Here is a 19,466-nt window from a genome sequence, read left to right as displayed (position 1 = left end):
ATTTTTTTTTTTTTTTTTTTTTTTTAATTAGGTTCGGTTACAATTTAGTAGTATTCAATTTTACCCATAAATTAATTTTTCATCCCTGCGAAGTTTTCCAAAGGAACACATACACACTTTTTTGTCGAATTATCTTTCTTTTACGAGAGAGTTTACGTCGATAAGGAAGGGGATAGAAGGTCGATGTCGAACGATCCGAAATCACGTTCAGCTAGAGCGCAAACGAAAAATCCAAACGTTTACGGTACAAATAAGAAAAAGATCCAACAAGACAACAAGACCTGGTTCCATACACCAGGATTTCATGCAGTCAATTCGAACTTGTAGCTGCATCAATACACAAGCACTCATATAACCCAAAAACATTGCACACTCGATTCTTTCATTCTACCTCTCTTTATTCCCGTCTCTCCAACGATTACCCTCTCTCCTTTGTTTACTTCTCTGCATTCCCTTTATTATAAGAAAAAAAACCTTGACTACTTATACCAAAAGTTCGAAATTTCTTTTGTACCTTTCTTAAACTAAAAATAAATTTGTTCGAAAAACAAATATTTATTTGCAAATTGTATTTGTATATTTATAATATAAAAGAAATTTCGAGTATTACGAAGAATTTGTAATAAACGAGATTACGTTAAGAAAATAGTTTCGCTGTGAAAAAAAAAAATTAACATAATTATTAAAACTATCGACTAAAAATAAAAACAGTGATGCAAATAGAGAGTTGCGAAACTCTCTTTCTTCTCATGTTGTGTGCACAATCTGATCATACGTCGTCGGTAATACAGTGTACTGTTTCTGTAGATAGAAGGTAAACGACTGATTGCCACGTTGTATACGTTCGATCCATGCGTTTCTTCGTCGCTCAGCACCAGAATTAACACTTCTTTCGACGTAGCGAAACTAACATGTTAATGAGAGTTAATACAACTGCTTCGTAATACGGTGTACAAAGAACTCTCACCATAAATAAGTTTAGCGAATCCAAGAATGTTGTTTTGAGGTCTAAATATTATATAAGTTTTACGTTTGACATTTAGAAATAAGTAATCAGTTCGCTTTTATCAAAGTCTGTTTTATGATTATTTTACGGTTCACGATTAACGCATGTAGTTTAATTTGTTACGAATAGATAGGAAATAATACCGTATTATGATTCGAAAACTTATGGACGCCGCGGTGCCAAATTTACGTTATTATTAATGCACTTTTCGTTCAGTGAATACGTGCCGTAAACCGAAGGAAAAAACTGCACTTGGTTCTGGTGCAATGCGTAAAGTATGCGATAGTAAGAACAAAGTGTTAGGAGAATTTTTGTAGAGTAATTCGATGACCACTGTGTCCACGTAGAACATGCAACGAAAATGCACTTGAATGAGAAGGCGATGACTCCCAGCTTTCAAGGACCTTGCAAGAAAAATGCACTTCACAGCAAAGAATCGGGAGAGGGAGATGCAGCAGATATCCCACCACTCCAGCTTTTTGCGCTCCTCTTAGATTTTCATTGAAATATTATGTAAAATTTACGATATATACCTAGACGATCTTTTGCCACGTTTTATATTTTACCGTAATTAGATTTTAATATCTCTCGCAAATTCTTTTTGCATCAAAGTAAAATAAATAAAACTTAGCTTATATGTCACAACTAAATAGTTCATAGTTTTCTTATTAAATTTCAATTATTTCCTACATTTTTTGTTATAATAAGATATGTGAATGTGAAATTTTTATTTGAACTTTGTAAAATATATTAATACTTTATTTATGCATAACTTTATCGTTTATGAATAAACTTACCTTTATTTTTATGCATAATGAATGAATCAAATAATTCTAGTTGCAGCGTTTTTAAGTATTTTAAAACTGTTAAATGAATATAATAAAACAAAGATTTACGGAAAAAAAAATTTGGTTAAGATATGTTTTAAAGATGTCAAATATACATTTAAAATTCATTTTAATGCATATAAGCAATCATATGAACAAAACTCACGAGTATAATCTTCTATGGTAATATTAACTTTTTAACAGAAAAATATGTTTCCACAAAGAATATCTTTTCTTCAAGAGAAATTACCCTTTATCAAGAATCTTTTCTCTGAATTTATTTACATATTTAATTTAATGCAATTAAAACCCCTGTATATATGTCAAGAAAAATGATTAGTTTTTAAATTTTATTAAGGTAAGTTTATAATATTAGGATGCACATGACGATCAATGTTTAAAAAAAAAAATTAAGAATATATAAGAGGCAGTCATGCATATATGTAGAATGTTCTCCATTTCTTTGTAATATTTTATAATATTTTTCGTTTCTTTATTTTTCCCTTTGTTACTATTTTATTAACTACTTACCATTTCTCATTAGATAGCATGATTGTATAGTGAAAAGAAAAATATATTTTGCATGAAATATAAATGTGAAATGGTGCTTAGTTCTCAATGACCATCTCAGAACATTCTAAGATAATGAAGAACTAAATGAGCCTGTAGTAAAATCACAACACGTCCCTCCAAAATTATGAGCTAGATTTTATTACATTACTTATGAAGCATTACCTTCGCTTTAGATACTTGAGAAATTTCTTCCTTCTTCACCCTCAGTTAAAATGTACGATGAAAGATAAGAAGTTGATGAGAATAAAGACGACCAAGCAGCGAACAGTCCATCAGCGAAGGATAATAAAATGGAGAAGTGGAAAAGGACTCAACTGCACCATATCATTGTACTAAAGTCCACTGATGATGCTGATATCTGATCTTGACACCTAACACACACTCAGTTGCCTAAGATCCTGCAACACACATCATTTTTTCCATACTGTACCTATAAACCTCTTATAACAATCAGAAACTGTAACTATAAAATAAATATTAAGCTTCAACATTATTTGATTTCAAAAACTACAATATTATTACATATAGTGTGTTGCTTTTTAATTTCTGGGTTTCTATTTTTTTTTTAATATTTTATTTATTTACTTTTACAAATACTAATATCTTATATACTTTTTTCTAGCTTTTAATATTACATGACATTATATTGTGCAACATAATATAATGAATAGAATAGTAATAAAATATATATATATATATATATGTATATATGCGTATATATACAAACATGAATTGTGTATACACGCACGCACACACATGTATATATATCATATTTACTATTCCGTTATTCTGTAGTCCATATAAATAAGAATATTAACAAGAATTTAAAAAGATTATATAAAATTAATACCTACGATTACTATAAGATATTATATTTCATATTTTAATGTTATTTAATTAATCAAAAGACGTAAAATATTTCACTTTATTAAATAAATAAAATTTAACAATGTTAAATTTTGAATATACCTACTATTATCCAAAACAATACACTTATTATAAATATATAATGAGAAGTATATCAGCACTTGATATAAAGAAACATTACTAAGCTTCGACACCTCGCATTTTTTTAAAATACAAAAAAATGTTTAAAGCAAACAAAATTCTCTTAACGATAATAACAGATAAAAGTCACAGAAAAATGAGTGAATTAAGTGATTTCATGCACGATGAGAGTGATCTTTGAAATCAACGGCGAACTTCAAATGTAAGAATTCTTTTTGCGTTGTGCATTACCCATTCGCCATTTTCACAACTTGGAAATGTTGATTGAAATATATTTGTGAAGCACACCAGAATATTTGACTCACCGAACTTACTATGTAAAAACGGCGAATCTCATAAGGAGAATGCTGATTATAGACGCCGTAAACAAATTTAAACACGACAACAAAGAAATTTTCTTTTCCAGCGAACGCCAAACGCTTCCTGCCTTCAGCCAATTCTGTAATGGCCGTCGTTTTCCGTGCGATTGGTTATGAAAACCCCTCAAACGTGCTACTCACTGCTGCCAATATTACGCACTTAAATTCGACGTTTCTTGAATTATAAATATTTTTAATTAAATAGATTAAAAGGACTTATTTTTTTGTAGTGTTATCTTTAATGTTCATTTAATGAAAATAAATTTATAAAATTAATCATCTAATTATGTAATATAATACATTATGAAACGCTTGATACATAATATTTTTTTTGTGTTATTATAGACAAATTATGTTTAATAAGAACATTTTTTGTCATAAATATGTTTTGAATGTGAAGGACATAAAAGAACACTAAAGCATTTTATCCATCTGGCAACATTGCTTGGCCCGCGAAACAGTTCGAGATATTCGGGAAGACACGAAGTAGTCGATTGCGCGGGTAGACGTTAGTGCGTTGAGTTTGTGGAGCGAATAAGAAGGAAAATGGCGATGGCAACAACTCAAGTTAAGGGAAGTGGATGGCCAAGAAGAGCTAGTAACAGTTCTTTTGAAGGGAAAGTGGTACAGAACCAGTCTGTAACTATCAACAGGACAGTTAATTTGTAAGTGATAATCAATATGTGACTTAATTACATTATTTTTTAGAGTTAATGTTTTGACTGCCTCTCCTGTAGAACAACTATGGCCGGTTAAGAGACGCTAGCAATTAAAATTATGTTCCTAACACCTTTCAATGCATCTTACATGGTACAACCATGAGACGGCTGTTCATCTTTTTGTTAAGTACTCATGGAAATTTTAAGCAATACCTTATTTGAATCGTATTGATTGATTAACGATTCAATAATTTATCTTTTCTTGCTATTGTGAAACATAACCAACTATTTTAATATATTTAGAAATTTTCGATGTTATAAAATATTTCTTCAGAATCAGTAACATGTACATTTTTATCAGATTGAATTAATTATTTGCTTAAAATTTCTGGATATAGAATAAAGATATATCTTTTGTGCTTTATTTGCACAAAGTATAATCTTCTGATAATAAAGAAGCTAAAGACAAATTTAATTTCCATTACATTATATTTGTGAACATATAAAAGTTGTAGCCATCGTATATATAATGTACGCTGGCCTCTTTTATACATTGAATGTATGTTTGCGTACGAAAACATGTTTTGTTATTTTTTACAGTCAATGTAATAATGTGACTGTTAATTTGTAATGCGTATATACTTGAAAAACAGTTGTATTGTCACTGTTTATTGTTTCTACTTGTATACTACAAATTATTTTGATGTGTATAAAAAAAATGTACAAAATAATTTCGCAAGTCAGACTGCTATGGTTTAAGATTTATATAACTTGTAATGGCTAAAACTACACATATTTGTATTTTTTTTATTAGTAAATTGGCCTTCCATATTTTATGTAAGATAAATTTTGCAGTATAACATATTTTTGTATCTACATTATTATGAATGTATTTGTCTCAGATAATCCATAACTATATTTAGTTGTTAATTTAAGAGATCACATAATGTGCATAGATATTGATAAATATTTTTAATAATTTTTTATAAAATGAAAAAATTAATATAAAACAGAACTTACATGAAATATTGCACATTGCATTTAAAATTTTCACTTATGCGCCATTGGTAATGTTTCAGAAATGGAACTAGGCATTGAAGTATGTAATATATCTATTACACATCACAAAATATCACTTGATATTTATAAGTGAATAATACACTTTATTTGTATAATGTAATGAACTAATTGTATAGGCATAAGTACTTTAATTAATTATTCACATCTTGATATTTTAGCAAGTTTATGATTGTGTAGTATTTACAAATATTAGAAAATATTACAAAATATTTGTCTTAAAAGAAAGCTGTTAAAATTTCTTAGCATACAATCTACATATTACACCATATATGTGTTAGGAAAAAATTGCAGACATATAAGAGTAGTATAAATATATGTATTTATGTACTTATGAACAGATAATATGACTACATTTGATAAATCTTACTTATAACTAATGTAAAATGTAATGTTATAAGTAACATAGTATTTTGTATACATCAATCATAGTTGATAATTTGTACTTGATAACTAACAGTAAGCAATCACTATATATGTGATGTTCATATAGAAATTTAGTATGCAAACAGAAATTTAATTTGTTACATGATACTTTGATAAACATTGCTGAACAACACTGTATTTGTATACAAGCTTTGTAAATCATACAGGTGTAAATTTGATCAATTTCTACTTATTCATATTTTCATTATATATATATTTTTTTATTCAATGTATATATATTTCTAAACATGAAAAGTGTCAGATATAAAGTCATTATTTTTATATTATAAATCTGTATGTTATTCCTCTTGCTTGCATGAACAAAATAATATTTTTTGTCTTGTATAAAAATGTGGAAGTTAATATAAGGTTTACTGGGAACAAAATTACATGCTCAAACTATCTAGTGCATTGTGAGTACCTGTATAATCTTTATAATTACATATTGTAATATTATTTGTAAAAGTGATGTTGAAGAGACTGGATTTAGTTACTGAAGGATTACATAAAAAGTAAGAACCTAACACAAAAATAAAACTCATTTATCATAGATATCCTTTGACAAACTATACATTTGGAACAAAAGAGCCACTCTTCGAGAAAGATCCATCTGTACCAGCAAGGTTTCAGCGTATGCGAGATGAATTCGATAAAATTGGAATGCGCCGCAGTGTTGAAGGGGTTTTGTTGGTACATGAACATGGATTACCACATGTCCTCCTGCTCCAATTGGGAACAACATTTTTTAAATTGTAAGTAAAAATTTTGTTTTAATAGGCTATATACCAAAACTCAGTGTCATGATCATCCGAAATTTGGATTAGTAATTAGTACAAGTAGGTTTCGAAATTTATTTGCAATAATTGGAATGTTGAAATCTCGGTGGTCGTATCTCACAAGATATTTTCGGATTTTCACATATCCCTGGGTTTAAGTATAAAAAATATTTTAAAATTTATTAATGTATATAAAAATATTTTTTTCTTTTTGTTGTTAGACCTGGAGGAGAACTAAATGCAGGAGAAGACGAGGTAGAGGGCCTAAAACGGCTCCTTACAGAGGTAACAGTTAGCACGACGCCTTATGCTACCTTACGAGGTAGCTAGGAGTGGCACTTTGATATGTTAGATTGTAACACTGTTTAAGAATCGATTGTATTAATCCTACAGACATTTGTAGAACTTATGTAACCGGGCCTGTAGCTCAAAATAGGGAATTTCTAATTACATTAGGATTTACGTTTTTAGTGCGCTGCATGCCCGGATATTTCAATGTTTATAGTAATACAGTTATAACTTGTTACATTATACATATCATGGTTAGCTAAGAACATTGTTCTTATGTCACTCGTTATATATATATTACTCAGACATAAAAGGGGCAAGACGCGAAGATTGTAATATTATGACAAGAAGACTGTATTTTATATGTCATTATGAACTTTTTGTTGGAATTCATTAAAAAAACAAACGGAAAGATTGTATTAAATAACATCTAGTTCTAGAATATTTTGCTAGAAAATATTTAAAGTATGCAGTACCATGATTCTTCTTCATATAACAAATAGGTGGTTCTCAGGTCATATATTTATGCATTTGTCAAATCTTTGATTAAAATGATAAATGTATGTACAACAGCTGTTTCATTTAATTAGGTATCTGTAAGCAAAAGAACTGAAAGTATTTGAATAAATACTTTTAACCTGTGTTACTTATATAGAAACTAACAGGAACATATTAGGGAATTATTGATTAGGTTAATTGTTAGCTGAATTAATAAGATTATATAACCGTTTTAAATATAAAAAAAAATTGTGTAACCATGTTCTTAGTGGACTGAACGAAGAAGATTGTATTTTAATGTATATGAAGTGTAGCAGAATTGAAATAATAAGTACTATAATATCGAAATAACTTTTAGACCTTTGGGCGACAAGATGGAGTCAAGCATGCAGGAATGGGTGATAGAAGATACCATTGGAAACTGGTGGAGACCTAATTTTGAACCACCTCAATATCCTTATGTACCACCACATATTACTAAACCAAAGGAACACAAAAGATTGTTTCTTGTCCAACTGCAGGAAAAAGGTAATTTTATTCTATTCGTAATAGTCTTAGCTATAAAAATATATTGCCATATTGAAAGCAATATTTTTGCATTTTTTAGCTCTATTCGCAGTACCTAAAAACTATAAGTTAGTTGCTGCACCATTGTTTGAATTGTATGATAATTCACAAGGATATGGACCTATTATTTCCTCGCTACCACAATCGCTTTGCAGGTAATTATCATATACGGAATTCTTAATTGAATTAAATGTTTGTTATTTTTATCACCTTTTTAAATTATTTTATTTTATGTTACAGATTTAATTTTATCTATATGTGAAAGAAAATATAAGTGAGAAAGTGGAGTAATTTTATTTAACAGAAACTACTATAAATACAATGTATGTATGAGATGACGAGTGAAACTGCAAAAAGACGTGATCTATGTATAATGTGACGTACACTAAAAATTAAATCTTTTTTTAAGTAGTACTTATATAATTCATTAGCACTTTTAATCTCTAATCCTTATATTTATGTTAGTTTCATTTCATACTTAATGATAATCATTATATCTACATTTATTCATAAGATGTACATATATTGTTAAACTTCACTGTTTATATTTGATTGTGGAGTGTTTTAGTTTAATGTTATAAATTCTTTCGTGGAAGATAAATTTAATTGATTAAAATTTAATATGCGTGTAAATATATAAATATATATTTATATATTTACATGCATACACATACGTACATAATTTTATGATAAATATAATTTTGTAAAATTACAATAAAATTCATGGACGTTAATCTTATAAAGATTAAACTCACAATTCATATCATAAAGTGTTAATATTAATTATTGTGAATATTTTGTTTTCATACTAGTAATATTTAGATAAAAAATCATATACACATTTTTGATGTTATACAATAAGATAGAAAAAAATAACTGAATTGGATTTGTATTTTTACAGAATATAAAAAAATGTTTGTAATTTGTTAACATTTTTAAGAATGTAATTGAATATATTCAATAACATTATAATTTTCAGTTTTCTACTGAAATTCTTAGAATATTGGTTATTTGTAAGTTAAAATCTATAAAAATTGTTTGTAATCTACCTTATTTGTATCTAATAATTTGTATCTATCATACCGCCATTTTGTATTTAGCAAGGTAGCGTGGAGGAGAACTATCGATAGTTACTACCATCGATAGTTTGACATCAAACTATATGTCTGTTGTTCAAAATATATGTTACAGCTGAAGAACTTAATTTCGTGCATAATTATCGATTATTTCTGTTAATTCGAATCCTACAAAACTTTTTTATGTAGACAAAAGTGATCAATATTAATTATTGCAAATAATTATTTTTTTAACTGTTATACTTCGGAAATGTAAGAAGGTAAAATGTGTACTTGGAGAGAAAGAAATATAATTTAAGATAATAGCCACTGATTTTTATTTAAAAATATCAATATAACAACATTTTTTTATTTCAGTTTGAATATACGTGTGATATTATATTCCCAGCTGTATTGAAGATTCTTTCTGAATCATTTTATGTTGCTAAAATGTATAGATACTTTTTATTGTAATAAAATGTTGACTAATTATTATGGAAATAAGGTGGTGGTGGCAGTACCGTGACCGTAAAAACAAAAGATCGATACTATCGACGGTAAAAAAAAAAGAAAACTATCGATTGTTTTCGATAGTAAACACTATCGATAACTATCGATAGCATCATCGATAGTTCTCCATCTTACAAGGTAGTAGGAGCACATGTACTTGACATTTAGAAATCAGAATATTTGAAATGTTGAGAATTTGTGTTTAATATAAGAGGAAAGTATATATATATATTTACCCATAAAATGACACAGAATGAATCAATTATGACAAAGGTATATATAAGAACAATAATGTCATACATTTTTTCTTTTAGATTTATTATCTTATCTTAACCTCTGCCTGAAGTTCATAAATATTTTTATATGCGTTAGATACAGAAAGTAGAAAATATGTTAAATGAGTCTATGTACAAATTGAATATATTAAAAAAAAGACTCGACACAAAATTGCTTACAATGCAGACTCGTGAAGAATTGGAAACAAAACTGGAAGAAGTTAAACAGGAACTTGAAAAAAATGAAGAGAAATTGAAAAATTTAAGGAGACAGAATACAAAATCATTCATGTTAGCAGCAAGCTTGATTTTTGCATGTTTTTTGCTTTATGGATTATATTTAATGTTTTATGGAACAATATAAATTAATATTCCTAAATTATGCATACTTTAAGGAATGTTAAATTAATTTAATGTTGAAAGTCTATTCACTTTTAACATTAGTATATTATAACCAATATTTTGTTGTAATTTTGTATTTAATAGTTAGTATAAGAAAGATTATATATTTTATTGCTATTTAACTTTTATATCAATATAACATTTTTTAAAGATTTTTTTTATAAATTACTATATACTATACTGTACTATTAGCAACATATGTGTTATTATATAACATTTATTATAGAAGTGATGGGGTATTCCAAAAAGTACTTTATAGCAATACTAATTTTCTTTAAATATACAAAAACATTCAGAATCTTCTAAGTACAAGTAGTATATTAAGCAATGTAAACATAAGGTAACAGAAAAGCTTTCTAAAAAGACTGATACGACAATATATTTTATTTATATTATATAAATGAAGTGATTTCATAACACAAAATATAATTTTTCTAGTTGTTATAAATAATAAGAAAGTAGAAAGTTATATTTATATTAGTTTTATAATAAACTTACAAAATTAAAAAATTGATAGCCACTACATTATTCACAGCATTATAAATATATGTTATATTTTAAATATATTATATTTAGAATATAAGAGAACAACTGAAGTTCATTAATTTAAGCAGTAGCCAAATCGTATTGTGGTATTCCAACTCGACGACTTCGCATGTATTTAGCATGTACTTCAGTATCTAAGTAACTAGATTGAACAGCAGGATTTTCTTTCATTGCAGATCTCCATTCCAACTAAACACGTAAATGATAGAAGTAATTGAAAAGTATTAAATGTTTACTTAATTAATATTTACACATTCTAATTTGTACAAAAATTCTATATTATATTTATCAAATATGTTTGTAACTTACCAATCTTTTGAATCTATCACGTGGTATAGTAAACTGATCTCCACGTAAAATTCTAATGACATCTGATCTTTCCCACCATGGCCATATCATAAAATCTAACATACCAGGAGAATTACCATTAAAGAATGGTGTACCTTTTGATGCAAGTTCTCTTTCAAAAAATTCTAATTCTAATAGTGCTTCATCAAATACATCACGGTCTGTAGATGTACTGATACATAACTTAAATAAAATTATTTATTAATTATTGATATGTAATATTGTAAATAGGTAAGTTGTACATATAAAAATGGTAATTATGAAAAATAAATACCTTATACATAGTATTTATAACAGAATTAAATCTACCAATTAACAACTTGTCCTTAGCTCTAGATAGGGGATCATTGGGGTAAAGTTTATTTTGTGGATATGCATCATCTAAATATTCAGCAATCACAAGGCTTTCATACAAGGTTTCCCCTCCTTCTAATTCTATACAAGGAACTTTGCCTACAGGACTCTTTGCTAATAACCAATCTGGTTTCTGAGTCAAATTTACATAAACAACATCATGTCTGTAATTAAACAATATTTTATTAGCTAGCTGAGGTTTTATAAGAATTTGAAAAATAAATAAATAATGATTACTACATTTACGGATAGAAATAAAAATATAATGAGCAGAAAATGTAAATTAGATGACTGTTTTATTTATACAAGATAACAAATATTTGTTACATATAAAAGGTATTAGAAAATTCTGAAAAATAAATCATAATTTTAAAAAGTTTGTTTACTCACGGTATATGTTTCGCGTCAAGTACTAAATGAATTCTTTGGGCATATGGACAAAATCGCATACTATATAAACGTATCTTTCCAGGTACAATGGGTGGGGCAACTGAACCTAATAAATAATAGAATAAGAAGAATTATATATTTTGTAATTATGCTAATATTAAGTATCAGTAATATAATCTTACCGGCTGCCAAGTGTTTGGAACTCATTTTACTAGTCTCGTTAGTTGAAAGTTTTTAAGTATTTTTTAACTAACTGTGTAATTTCTCTTTTGCTGTGAATAATTTCACATTATCTTGTAACGTGAATGGTTTAATAAATACTGATGATATTTCAAGGTTCTTCTGGTCCAGGTTATCTGTTTTTAATCTGGAACGAGATCTGAAATATTGTATACCTAAATGTATCTCTTTTGTTATGAAAGTCGTTCTCAAAGTCATCTTAATTGTGGTAACTAATGAGTCATCGATAATTTATAATTTTTTCCTATTTTTGAAAGTGATGGTGGATTTTTTCTCACGAGAATTTAATTATTGAATTCAAGTCAGGCAACTTTTAAAGGGAAAGATTCTAGTATTTACGGAAAGAATTTCAATGATTTATCTAGGAATATTTAGTTCCTTAATATTGATTTTACAGTGTCGGAACTTCGTCATTTTTAGACATATTTTTGAAAATCTTCAGTCTCATACTTCATGTATTTATGTATGTAAAGTTTTAGAGATATAAGTGAAGCTTATATTATATAATTATTTTCGTAAATATATAAATTATGCGAGAAAGTGTACTGCCTCATTTTACGAGGAAAGTGGGTGCTATTTTACCTGGAATTTGTTCTACCATACAGGTACTATTGATATATGTTAACTATTTTATTACTTGTATTTGGTTAATAATGTAATAATATTGCAGTATTTATCGTGTGTATTTGATATTATTTTATCAATTAATTCATATCACCTGTAAGAATATTCAAATTATGTTAGAATATAAAACATAACTTAAAACCGGTATAAAATGGAACATATTTGAAAAAATTAATGAAAATTATTTTAGCTTATAATGATTTCCCACAAATTTTTAATGGTTGTTATTAATTGTTTAATTTTTCCCCTTTCTCATTTAAGTTTAATTATTTAAGATGTTTTTTTCGAAACCCTTAACATTCTTTATTTATACTTAAATTCAAGTTTTAATACTTAAAATGATTCTTTGGTAGGCATTAACGGTTATCGACTAAGCATGTAACCGTATTTCCTAAAGTCAACATTTGAATTTAAAAATTAATTATGAATTTTACGAACGATTTTTTTCGGTAAGTTTAAATTTAAATTTCATCTAAATTTTCTCGTTTAAGTAACCATTCTTATCTATGAAACAGAGCCATAGACCTACCTACTTTTCAATCACTCATAACTCTATTCTCAAACCTCGCCAGGTACCCTTTGAGCAGTGTTTCACCTTAAAGAAGAGAAAGCCCAAGAAAGGGGTGAAAGCGTCGATTGGCCAACCCTCAGCCTTGCTGCTATCAAGACTCGACTCCTCACTAACTATAACAACCGTACACAGAGGATCAGATGGTTGAGCTGCTTAGGTAAAAGTGGTACCGGTGAAGGACACACGTAGGTAGAGTACAGAGGGCTGCTGGAAGCGTGTGGGATGAGGGAGGGTTTCGGGGGTGTAGAGAAACTACAAGGGGTCGAGTGAGAAGTCATGGTAGAAGATGTGGTAGAGGCGTGAGGAGGAACGGCGCGAGCGCTGATTGGTAGCAGAATCGATTAGCTGAGCCGAGCTAAACCTCCGGCACCGCGGCAGCTTCGGCGACGCCACGAATTTCCCGAATGGGGGTTTCCCGTTGGGGCGGGCCCGAATCCAGGGAATACCCGACGTTCTCCATGGCAACCCGACCAATTCGCCAACCGCCGACAACGAAGACTGACCTACCGTGTGTTGCTTACGTTTTTCCCCCTTTCTCTTCTTTTTTCTTTTCCTTTTTTTTTTTGTCTTTCTATCCATCCCCTCCCTATGGAGGCTCTCAATCCGGTTCTCGTTCCACCGCGCTGTCCTTTGTGTCTGCTTCTTTTCTCTTTTGTTTCCTTTCTTTCTTTTTCTAGGTTTCGTTTACGCTCTAAGGAAGAAAGAGAGAAGTGACACGATTCTATTCCTCCTTTCATCCAACGTCGTCGTCGTCATCGTCAACCTAACTTCGGTACAGAGCTCGCTTATACTCGTCAAAACTGTGTGCATCGCGTGTATGTGTGCATGTATGCGTTTGCGCACGCGTGTATGTACATGTATGCACAGATATGAGAGAGTCACATTGATTTTGCCGACGACTGATACAACCCCGTCGGCACGTTTAATTAGAACATGGCGACTTTAATACAAGCGCACGACAACAAGAACAACAACAGCGCCCCTTCCCTCCCGCTGGCTCTTCTTCGGCTCTCGCTGCCTCTTCTTTCATCCACGCCTCATTCCATGTTCTGTCTTTCCACTACCACTTTCTCATACGATGTTTCCCCGCCGCAGACGCGCGATTTTCCAATCGACGAAATTCGCTTTCTCCATAGTTTTCGAAGGGGTCGCTTATCTACCTAGCCTAACGCGGTCTATGCTAGTGCCAAACACCCCTCGCCCTCCCTCTCATCCATCATTGTCATCGTCGTCATCGTCATCGTTATTATTATCATCCCAGTGTTCCAGTTTGTGTTAATCTCGCCCACTCTTCTTTCTACCACTCACGCCACTCATCCGTTCGTGATTTTTGTTTCCTTTGCTCTCTCTCTCTCTCTCTCTCTCTCTCTCTCTCTCTCTTATACGTATACATACATACACGCATACAACGGAGTCACGCAGACACATCATACCGAAATACATTCTCGCGCTAAACTATGTTCTCTACATGCCTACGCTACACATGAAAACACCCTATCTACATTAGAGCTCGCCGACGTTTCACGGAGTCAGCTTCTTGTTTCTTCCTTTTTTCCTTTCTTTCATTCTGTCGTTTTCTGGAAAAAATGAAGAAAAGCTCGGACGGGCGAGCGTCGTTTTCCCGTCCCGGTAGAACGATCGTCGTGGTTGACTCCGCGGAGCGATCGAGAAGTTTTAGTACGACTAATCGTTAGAGTAATTCTAGGGATGCTTACGTCTTATGAATGGTATGATACAGTATACGACTTAAGGAGTTACTCGCATCATCGACAGAGGTACACCTTTCCACAGTGGGGTAAATCGCCGCCAGATCTTGCTCCGTGGTATATACCTTTTTATTTTTTTTTTTTTGTTTCCTCTTTCTGCCTGGTTTTATTTTCTGTCCATTTTGTTGTTTAAGGTTCCACGGTTGGTGTTAGCATTCAATTTGGAGACCTACCCCTACGTTTGCTTATATAGATAGAGCGACCGCATCTCTCGATTGATCGGTGAGAATCGACGGTGAACGCGGCCTCAGGATTTCGTACGTTCCGTTTGATATGACTCGACGTTGTACTTTATCAATCTCGATAATTGCGACTCGAGCTTCCGTTGGATTGATGGATGCGCTGCGTTCACCCGGGATTTGTCGCTGGTTTATTGGTTTCGCTGCTATCGCTGTGTCGTGGCCAAGGAGAAGGATGTTACGTTGATTCTGGAATCACTTCTGAGATTTATATCGATTATATGGTACGTTCGAATCAGAAACGTACTGCACAGCGAGGTGTAAAGTACGATTTTGGACAGAACGGATTTTTTTAAGCAAGTAATATGCTCTATTCGTAAGCACTAATCTTGTAAGTCTCTACGAATATCTCTTCCTCTATCTTATTCGATATTGAAAATATTCAAAAAGTCATTTAACGAGACCAAATTTTTATTTCTTATGATGCTTTCAGATAGCCTCGCCATTTGTCAACGACCATGGCTCATATCACAAATGAATAGCTTCAGAAATAATCCCAGGATCGAAGGAACACATTTCTACATCGCTGCTCCCGGGTGAACTGGAAATGAGATTTTTTGGTTGCACGGTTGAACTCATGATCCTCGTAGAAATTTCGTTGGTCGCTCGCGGTTTAGTCTTTTCCGCGGCACTGAAACACGCATCGTACTTCGTTGTGAAATCGTGATTGCGTGAAGATCGCGAAAAGAGAAGTGTGCGTGTATTGGTCGCTAAATGAACGCGGCGTGTGTCTTGAACCCGCGCCAACAATGCGAGCAGCGTGATTTTTCTGAACGACGACATGCGGTTTCTCTATCTACATTTTCGTTATGTAACAAATAAGTTAAAAGAGTTTATAATACACGCATCGCTCTTGGCCCGAATCGAACATGTACACATTTCTTATAGAATGATCAAGCTTATTTGGATATTCGATTATCGCCGGTCATCGTGCGCATACGGTTCATTGTTATTATCGGCGATTCAATGAATTGCTCGATCAGAGATATTACTCGTTAAAATGCGTATGTTCGATTCCATCCAGTCGGAAACACCGACGTTTCTCAGCGGAAGTACGCTGGTTTGTTATTCGTGTACAAGGCGACGTCCTTTCGCACAGGATAATTCTCGACGCACGGTTTATCGCGGTTTTATCATGGATGATGCTTCAAAACAAATAGAGCAAAGCCTTAGAACTAAAATTTTGTAATCGAAACTGCCGTTATAAATTTTTTGGATACTCCTGTTTCAAATAGCTCAAGAGATTTTGATAATAAGTGACTGATACGTTTGAGTTATTTGAATATTTTTGCGATTCCTCCAAAATCTGTGATCACATTGATCTGTCTGTAGTATATTTTGCTGAAGTCAGAAAATCAAATCAACGTGGTTTATGTATTCTTTCGTTAGAAATATTATTTGAGACGTCGTCGAAATAAAACGATTGACGAGAATTGTCTTGCGAACGTACCCTGTACTTACGTAATCCATTATATTGTATGTACAACGTTCTTACAATAATTCAAGCGCGCCGCCGGTCGTGATCGAGAGTTTTGGAGCAGAGTGATTGCGTGTGATCGTCATTTCATGTCAACGATTCGCATTGGTTCACCGCCAAGAAACCAGCTCAAATGATCGTGACAAGGTATGTGTTATTACTGATTGGTTGGATCATTTAATCTGACCACATGCATCTTGGTGCTCAACGAAACACAAAGTTTAAGGCATAAGTATCACCTAGAAAAGATTATTTATACCATGAATAACTATTTCACAATAGAATCACGGAATCATTATTTTATATAACATTCTATAATTTTGCGTTTCAACGAGCAGTAATCGAAGATTAGAAAGATCGGGACCAAAGATATCGATTTATTACGACTTCAATGTTATTCTATTTTGCAGACACCAGTGCTCATCCTCTAAGAATGGATTCTCCTCTATCAGATCCCTGTTTCCACGAACAAAACAACTCAGTTTTGCGGAAATAGTGTCACTGAATACTTGCATGGTCCAGCAGCAGTGCAAGGGAGAAAGCTACTACAATAAACAATATTTTACATCTTCTGGACACCTATTCAAGCAATCCATGACAAGTTTGTTGAAATGTTTCTCGATTTACATCTTCATCGTTTTCTCTGTGTTATCCAACTGTATATTAGCAATTTCTAGTCTTAAGATATCATGGGATTGTTATTAAACCTTGATACTTTACAAGATTCATAGAACTGGTTGTGCAGAATCTTCAATACGTTTAGACCTTCTATTGAAAAAGCAAATAAGAATGAAAGAAAAAGAAAGTTGGAAGAGAAGAAGATATAAATGAGTTAAATAAATAAATGAGAAGGAATAAAGACACCAAGAGGACAGACCAACGATATCACCAACCATCAGTATATCGTAACCAATCGCAAAAGTGTGGTCTATTCACGGGACGCACAGACCGACGGCACACGTAGACCGCGATGGCGGCGGTCGGTTAAATTCCCTCGAGTAGAAACTTTTTAACGTGGCGTACCCAGGGCGCCCCAGTGCTCTGCGGTGGGTCATGCGTAGTGCGGATAAGTGCCCAGATGAGGCGGCACATGGCCTGAGGCTGTGTGGTGTCCTGCATACAGGTTAGCACCCGGACTCGTGGACCAGTAGCTAGAGGCCGATTGGAACAGGCCTCCTGGAACGGAGACCGACACGGAGGCAGCCGGTGGCGGCATGAGGTTCAACTTCGCGTGTCCGTAGCCGGACATGAACAGCTCACTCTGGTATTTGTAGGCAGCCGGGTCCGCAGCCGCGGGCTGTGTCGCTGCTGCTAGACCCTGGAAGTCGAACTTGTACGCGTACCTCTTCCCATGGACCTTTGTCATGATGTTCTTATCGTAGTAGTACCTGCAAACAAATAGGGGTGTCTTGATGCAAGATGGATGCAGCAAAGATTGCCCTTCGTGAATGTTAAAGTCTGGCCGAAGAGTATTAGCTTTTTACTTTTTGAAACGTGAATATGTTACGTGCAGAATTTTAATTGGATAATTCTGTATCGTAACGGAAGAAGATTGATGGAATGCAGAGTTATTTTAACTGTGACAAATCTGATGTAGAATAGGGTAATAACCGCTGGAGTTTTAAGCGTGTGTGATAGATGGAACAGCGAAGTACTGAAACAAATGTGCTGTGATATTATTTTTCTTTGATATACAGGTCGTACAAAATAGGGGGTGATGAATACAGGTTCGATTTTGTTTTAGTTTTTATCGGCAAAACTTCAAAGGCGTAGATTACTGGCGCCTGCTTATGAGCAACCCACCATACATCAAATATTTTCGATGAATCCTAGTTAAGGTTTAGATACCTGCATATTGCTTAATATATCACATATTATTATCTAATTTCCTTTTTGCATTTATATTACAGTGAGCTGTTACTGGAAATTCGCTAAAATCCTATGATTACTGCTACGTATGGCGGGTTGCTTGCTAACAGGCGCCAAACATTTGTAAATTTAAAGCTTCCTTGCTAAAAAATTATCTATTATCTCTCAGTACCACATTTTTTCATTAGTATATATTTATGAAACCTTTTATATAATATTTATATATAGAATACACGATAATTAAAAGTTAGTAAGTGATTACCACTCATTTACTATTTTTCAGATTTCACCGGGCAGTTGAGGGAGTTTCTTCTCGTTCGATCAGAGGATCTTCAGAAAAAAAAGACAAAACTCGAGTCGTAATCGAAGTCCACTATCCTTCTATCTTCATATCGGTCGAGATACGATCGAGCGAGACCGTGCGCCGCCATAAACCGGCGATTTACGAAGTCGCTGGAAGCCGTAAAAATGCGCGCAGCCAGTGGAGTCTTATTTAATAAATTCTATTTGCCAGCGCCGATAACGGCGCCGCTTCCGTAGCGACGGAAGCGCCTTTTGCTTTCGTTTCTTTTTTCGTCGAGTTACTGTCACGAGCATAGCCTGAAACTTGTAGCTGTATATGAAGGTGTGGTGGTGGATAGAAACAGAGGAGGCGAGAGAGAAAGAGAGATGGAGAGAGTGGAGCAGTCTCGCGTAATATAATCAGTCGATCTGATCGAAAAATAATAGCCGCGTC

General features: G+C 32.4%; 6 protein-coding genes across 10 annotated transcripts in view; 3 read left to right on the top strand and 3 right to left on the bottom strand.

Annotated features, from left to right (window-relative positions):
• LOC108552677 (uncharacterized) overlaps positions 1-3,850 on the bottom strand; it is a 14,416-nt gene extending 10,566 nt beyond the window's left edge. Inside the window, exons 1-2 of one of the 2 annotated variants that reach the window (XM_017907328.1) lie at positions 3,720-3,850; positions 2,569-2,804 (exon numbers count right to left, since the gene is read on the bottom strand). The gene's annotated coding sequence lies outside the window, so the exon portion shown is untranslated. The remainder of the gene's footprint in view (positions 1-2,568; positions 2,805-3,719) is intronic. The other variant, XM_017907329.1, reaches the window with a different exon arrangement.
• A 283-nt stretch (positions 3,851-4,133) lies between these two features.
• On the top strand, positions 4,134-8,223 carry Cpsf5 (cleavage and polyadenylation specificity factor subunit 5). The gene is given in 6 exon segments (XM_017907306.1): positions 4,134-4,438; positions 6,487-6,687; positions 6,933-6,996; positions 7,856-7,885; positions 7,887-8,025; positions 8,105-8,223. Coding segments are annotated over 6 exon segments (672 nt in total). The 5' UTR covers positions 4,134-4,319.
• A 1,621-nt stretch (positions 8,224-9,844) lies between these two features.
• LOC108552642 (uncharacterized) lies at positions 9,845-13,421 on the top strand. Of its 2 annotated transcripts, XM_017907290.1 has the most exons (3): positions 9,845-9,902; positions 10,002-10,195; positions 13,381-13,421. In XM_017907290.1, exons 1-3 carry the CDS (start codon positions 9,873-9,875, stop codon positions 13,406-13,408), a joined length of 252 nt encoding a protein of 83 aa, XP_017762779.1. In that variant the 5' UTR covers positions 9,845-9,872; the 3' UTR covers positions 13,409-13,421. The 2 variants fall into 2 exon arrangements, with proteins under 2 accessions (XP_017762779.1, XP_017762778.1); XM_017907289.1 differs by lacking the exon at positions 13,381-13,421 and having other exon boundaries at positions 10,002-10,268.
• On the bottom strand, positions 10,913-12,360 carry LOC108552641 (pyrimidodiazepine synthase). The gene is made up of 5 exons (XM_017907288.1): positions 12,127-12,360; positions 11,945-12,050; positions 11,475-11,718; positions 11,162-11,383; positions 10,913-11,041 (listed from the first exon to the last, which is right to left on the bottom strand). Exons 1-5 carry the CDS (start codon positions 12,149-12,151, stop codon positions 10,913-10,915), a joined length of 726 nt encoding a protein of 241 aa, XP_017762777.1. The 5' UTR covers positions 12,152-12,360.
• Positions 13,422-15,922: 2,501 nt separating the features above from the next.
• Ets65A (DNA-binding protein D-ETS-3) overlaps positions 15,923-19,466 on the bottom strand; it is a 52,135-nt gene continuing 48,591 nt past the window's right edge. For 2 of the 3 annotated variants that reach the window (XM_017907347.1, XM_017907345.1), the window contains one exon: positions 17,793-18,249. In XM_017907347.1, the coding sequence (XP_017762836.1) occupies positions 17,913-18,249 (337 nt within the window). In that variant the 3' untranslated portion in view covers positions 17,793-17,912. Of the gene's footprint in view, positions 16,016-17,792; positions 18,250-19,466 lie in introns of those variants that run through there. The other variant, XM_017907346.1, reaches the window with a different exon arrangement.
• LOC108552635 (uncharacterized) lies at positions 16,691-17,566 on the top strand. The gene is made up of 2 exons (XM_017907279.1): positions 16,691-17,008; positions 17,272-17,566. Exons 1-2 carry the CDS (start codon positions 16,995-16,997, stop codon positions 17,564-17,566), a joined length of 309 nt encoding a protein of 102 aa, XP_017762768.1. The 5' UTR covers positions 16,691-16,994.

This window comes from Eufriesea mexicana, unplaced genomic scaffold (assembly GCF_001483705.2).
Source record: "Eufriesea mexicana isolate 0111107269 unplaced genomic scaffold, ASM148370v2 scaffold7569, whole genome shotgun sequence".
Lineage (NCBI taxonomy): Eukaryota > Metazoa > Arthropoda > Insecta > Hymenoptera > Apidae > Eufriesea > Eufriesea mexicana.
Note: the sequence above shows the minus strand (reverse complement) of the source record. Positions and strands in the feature narration are given on the sequence as shown.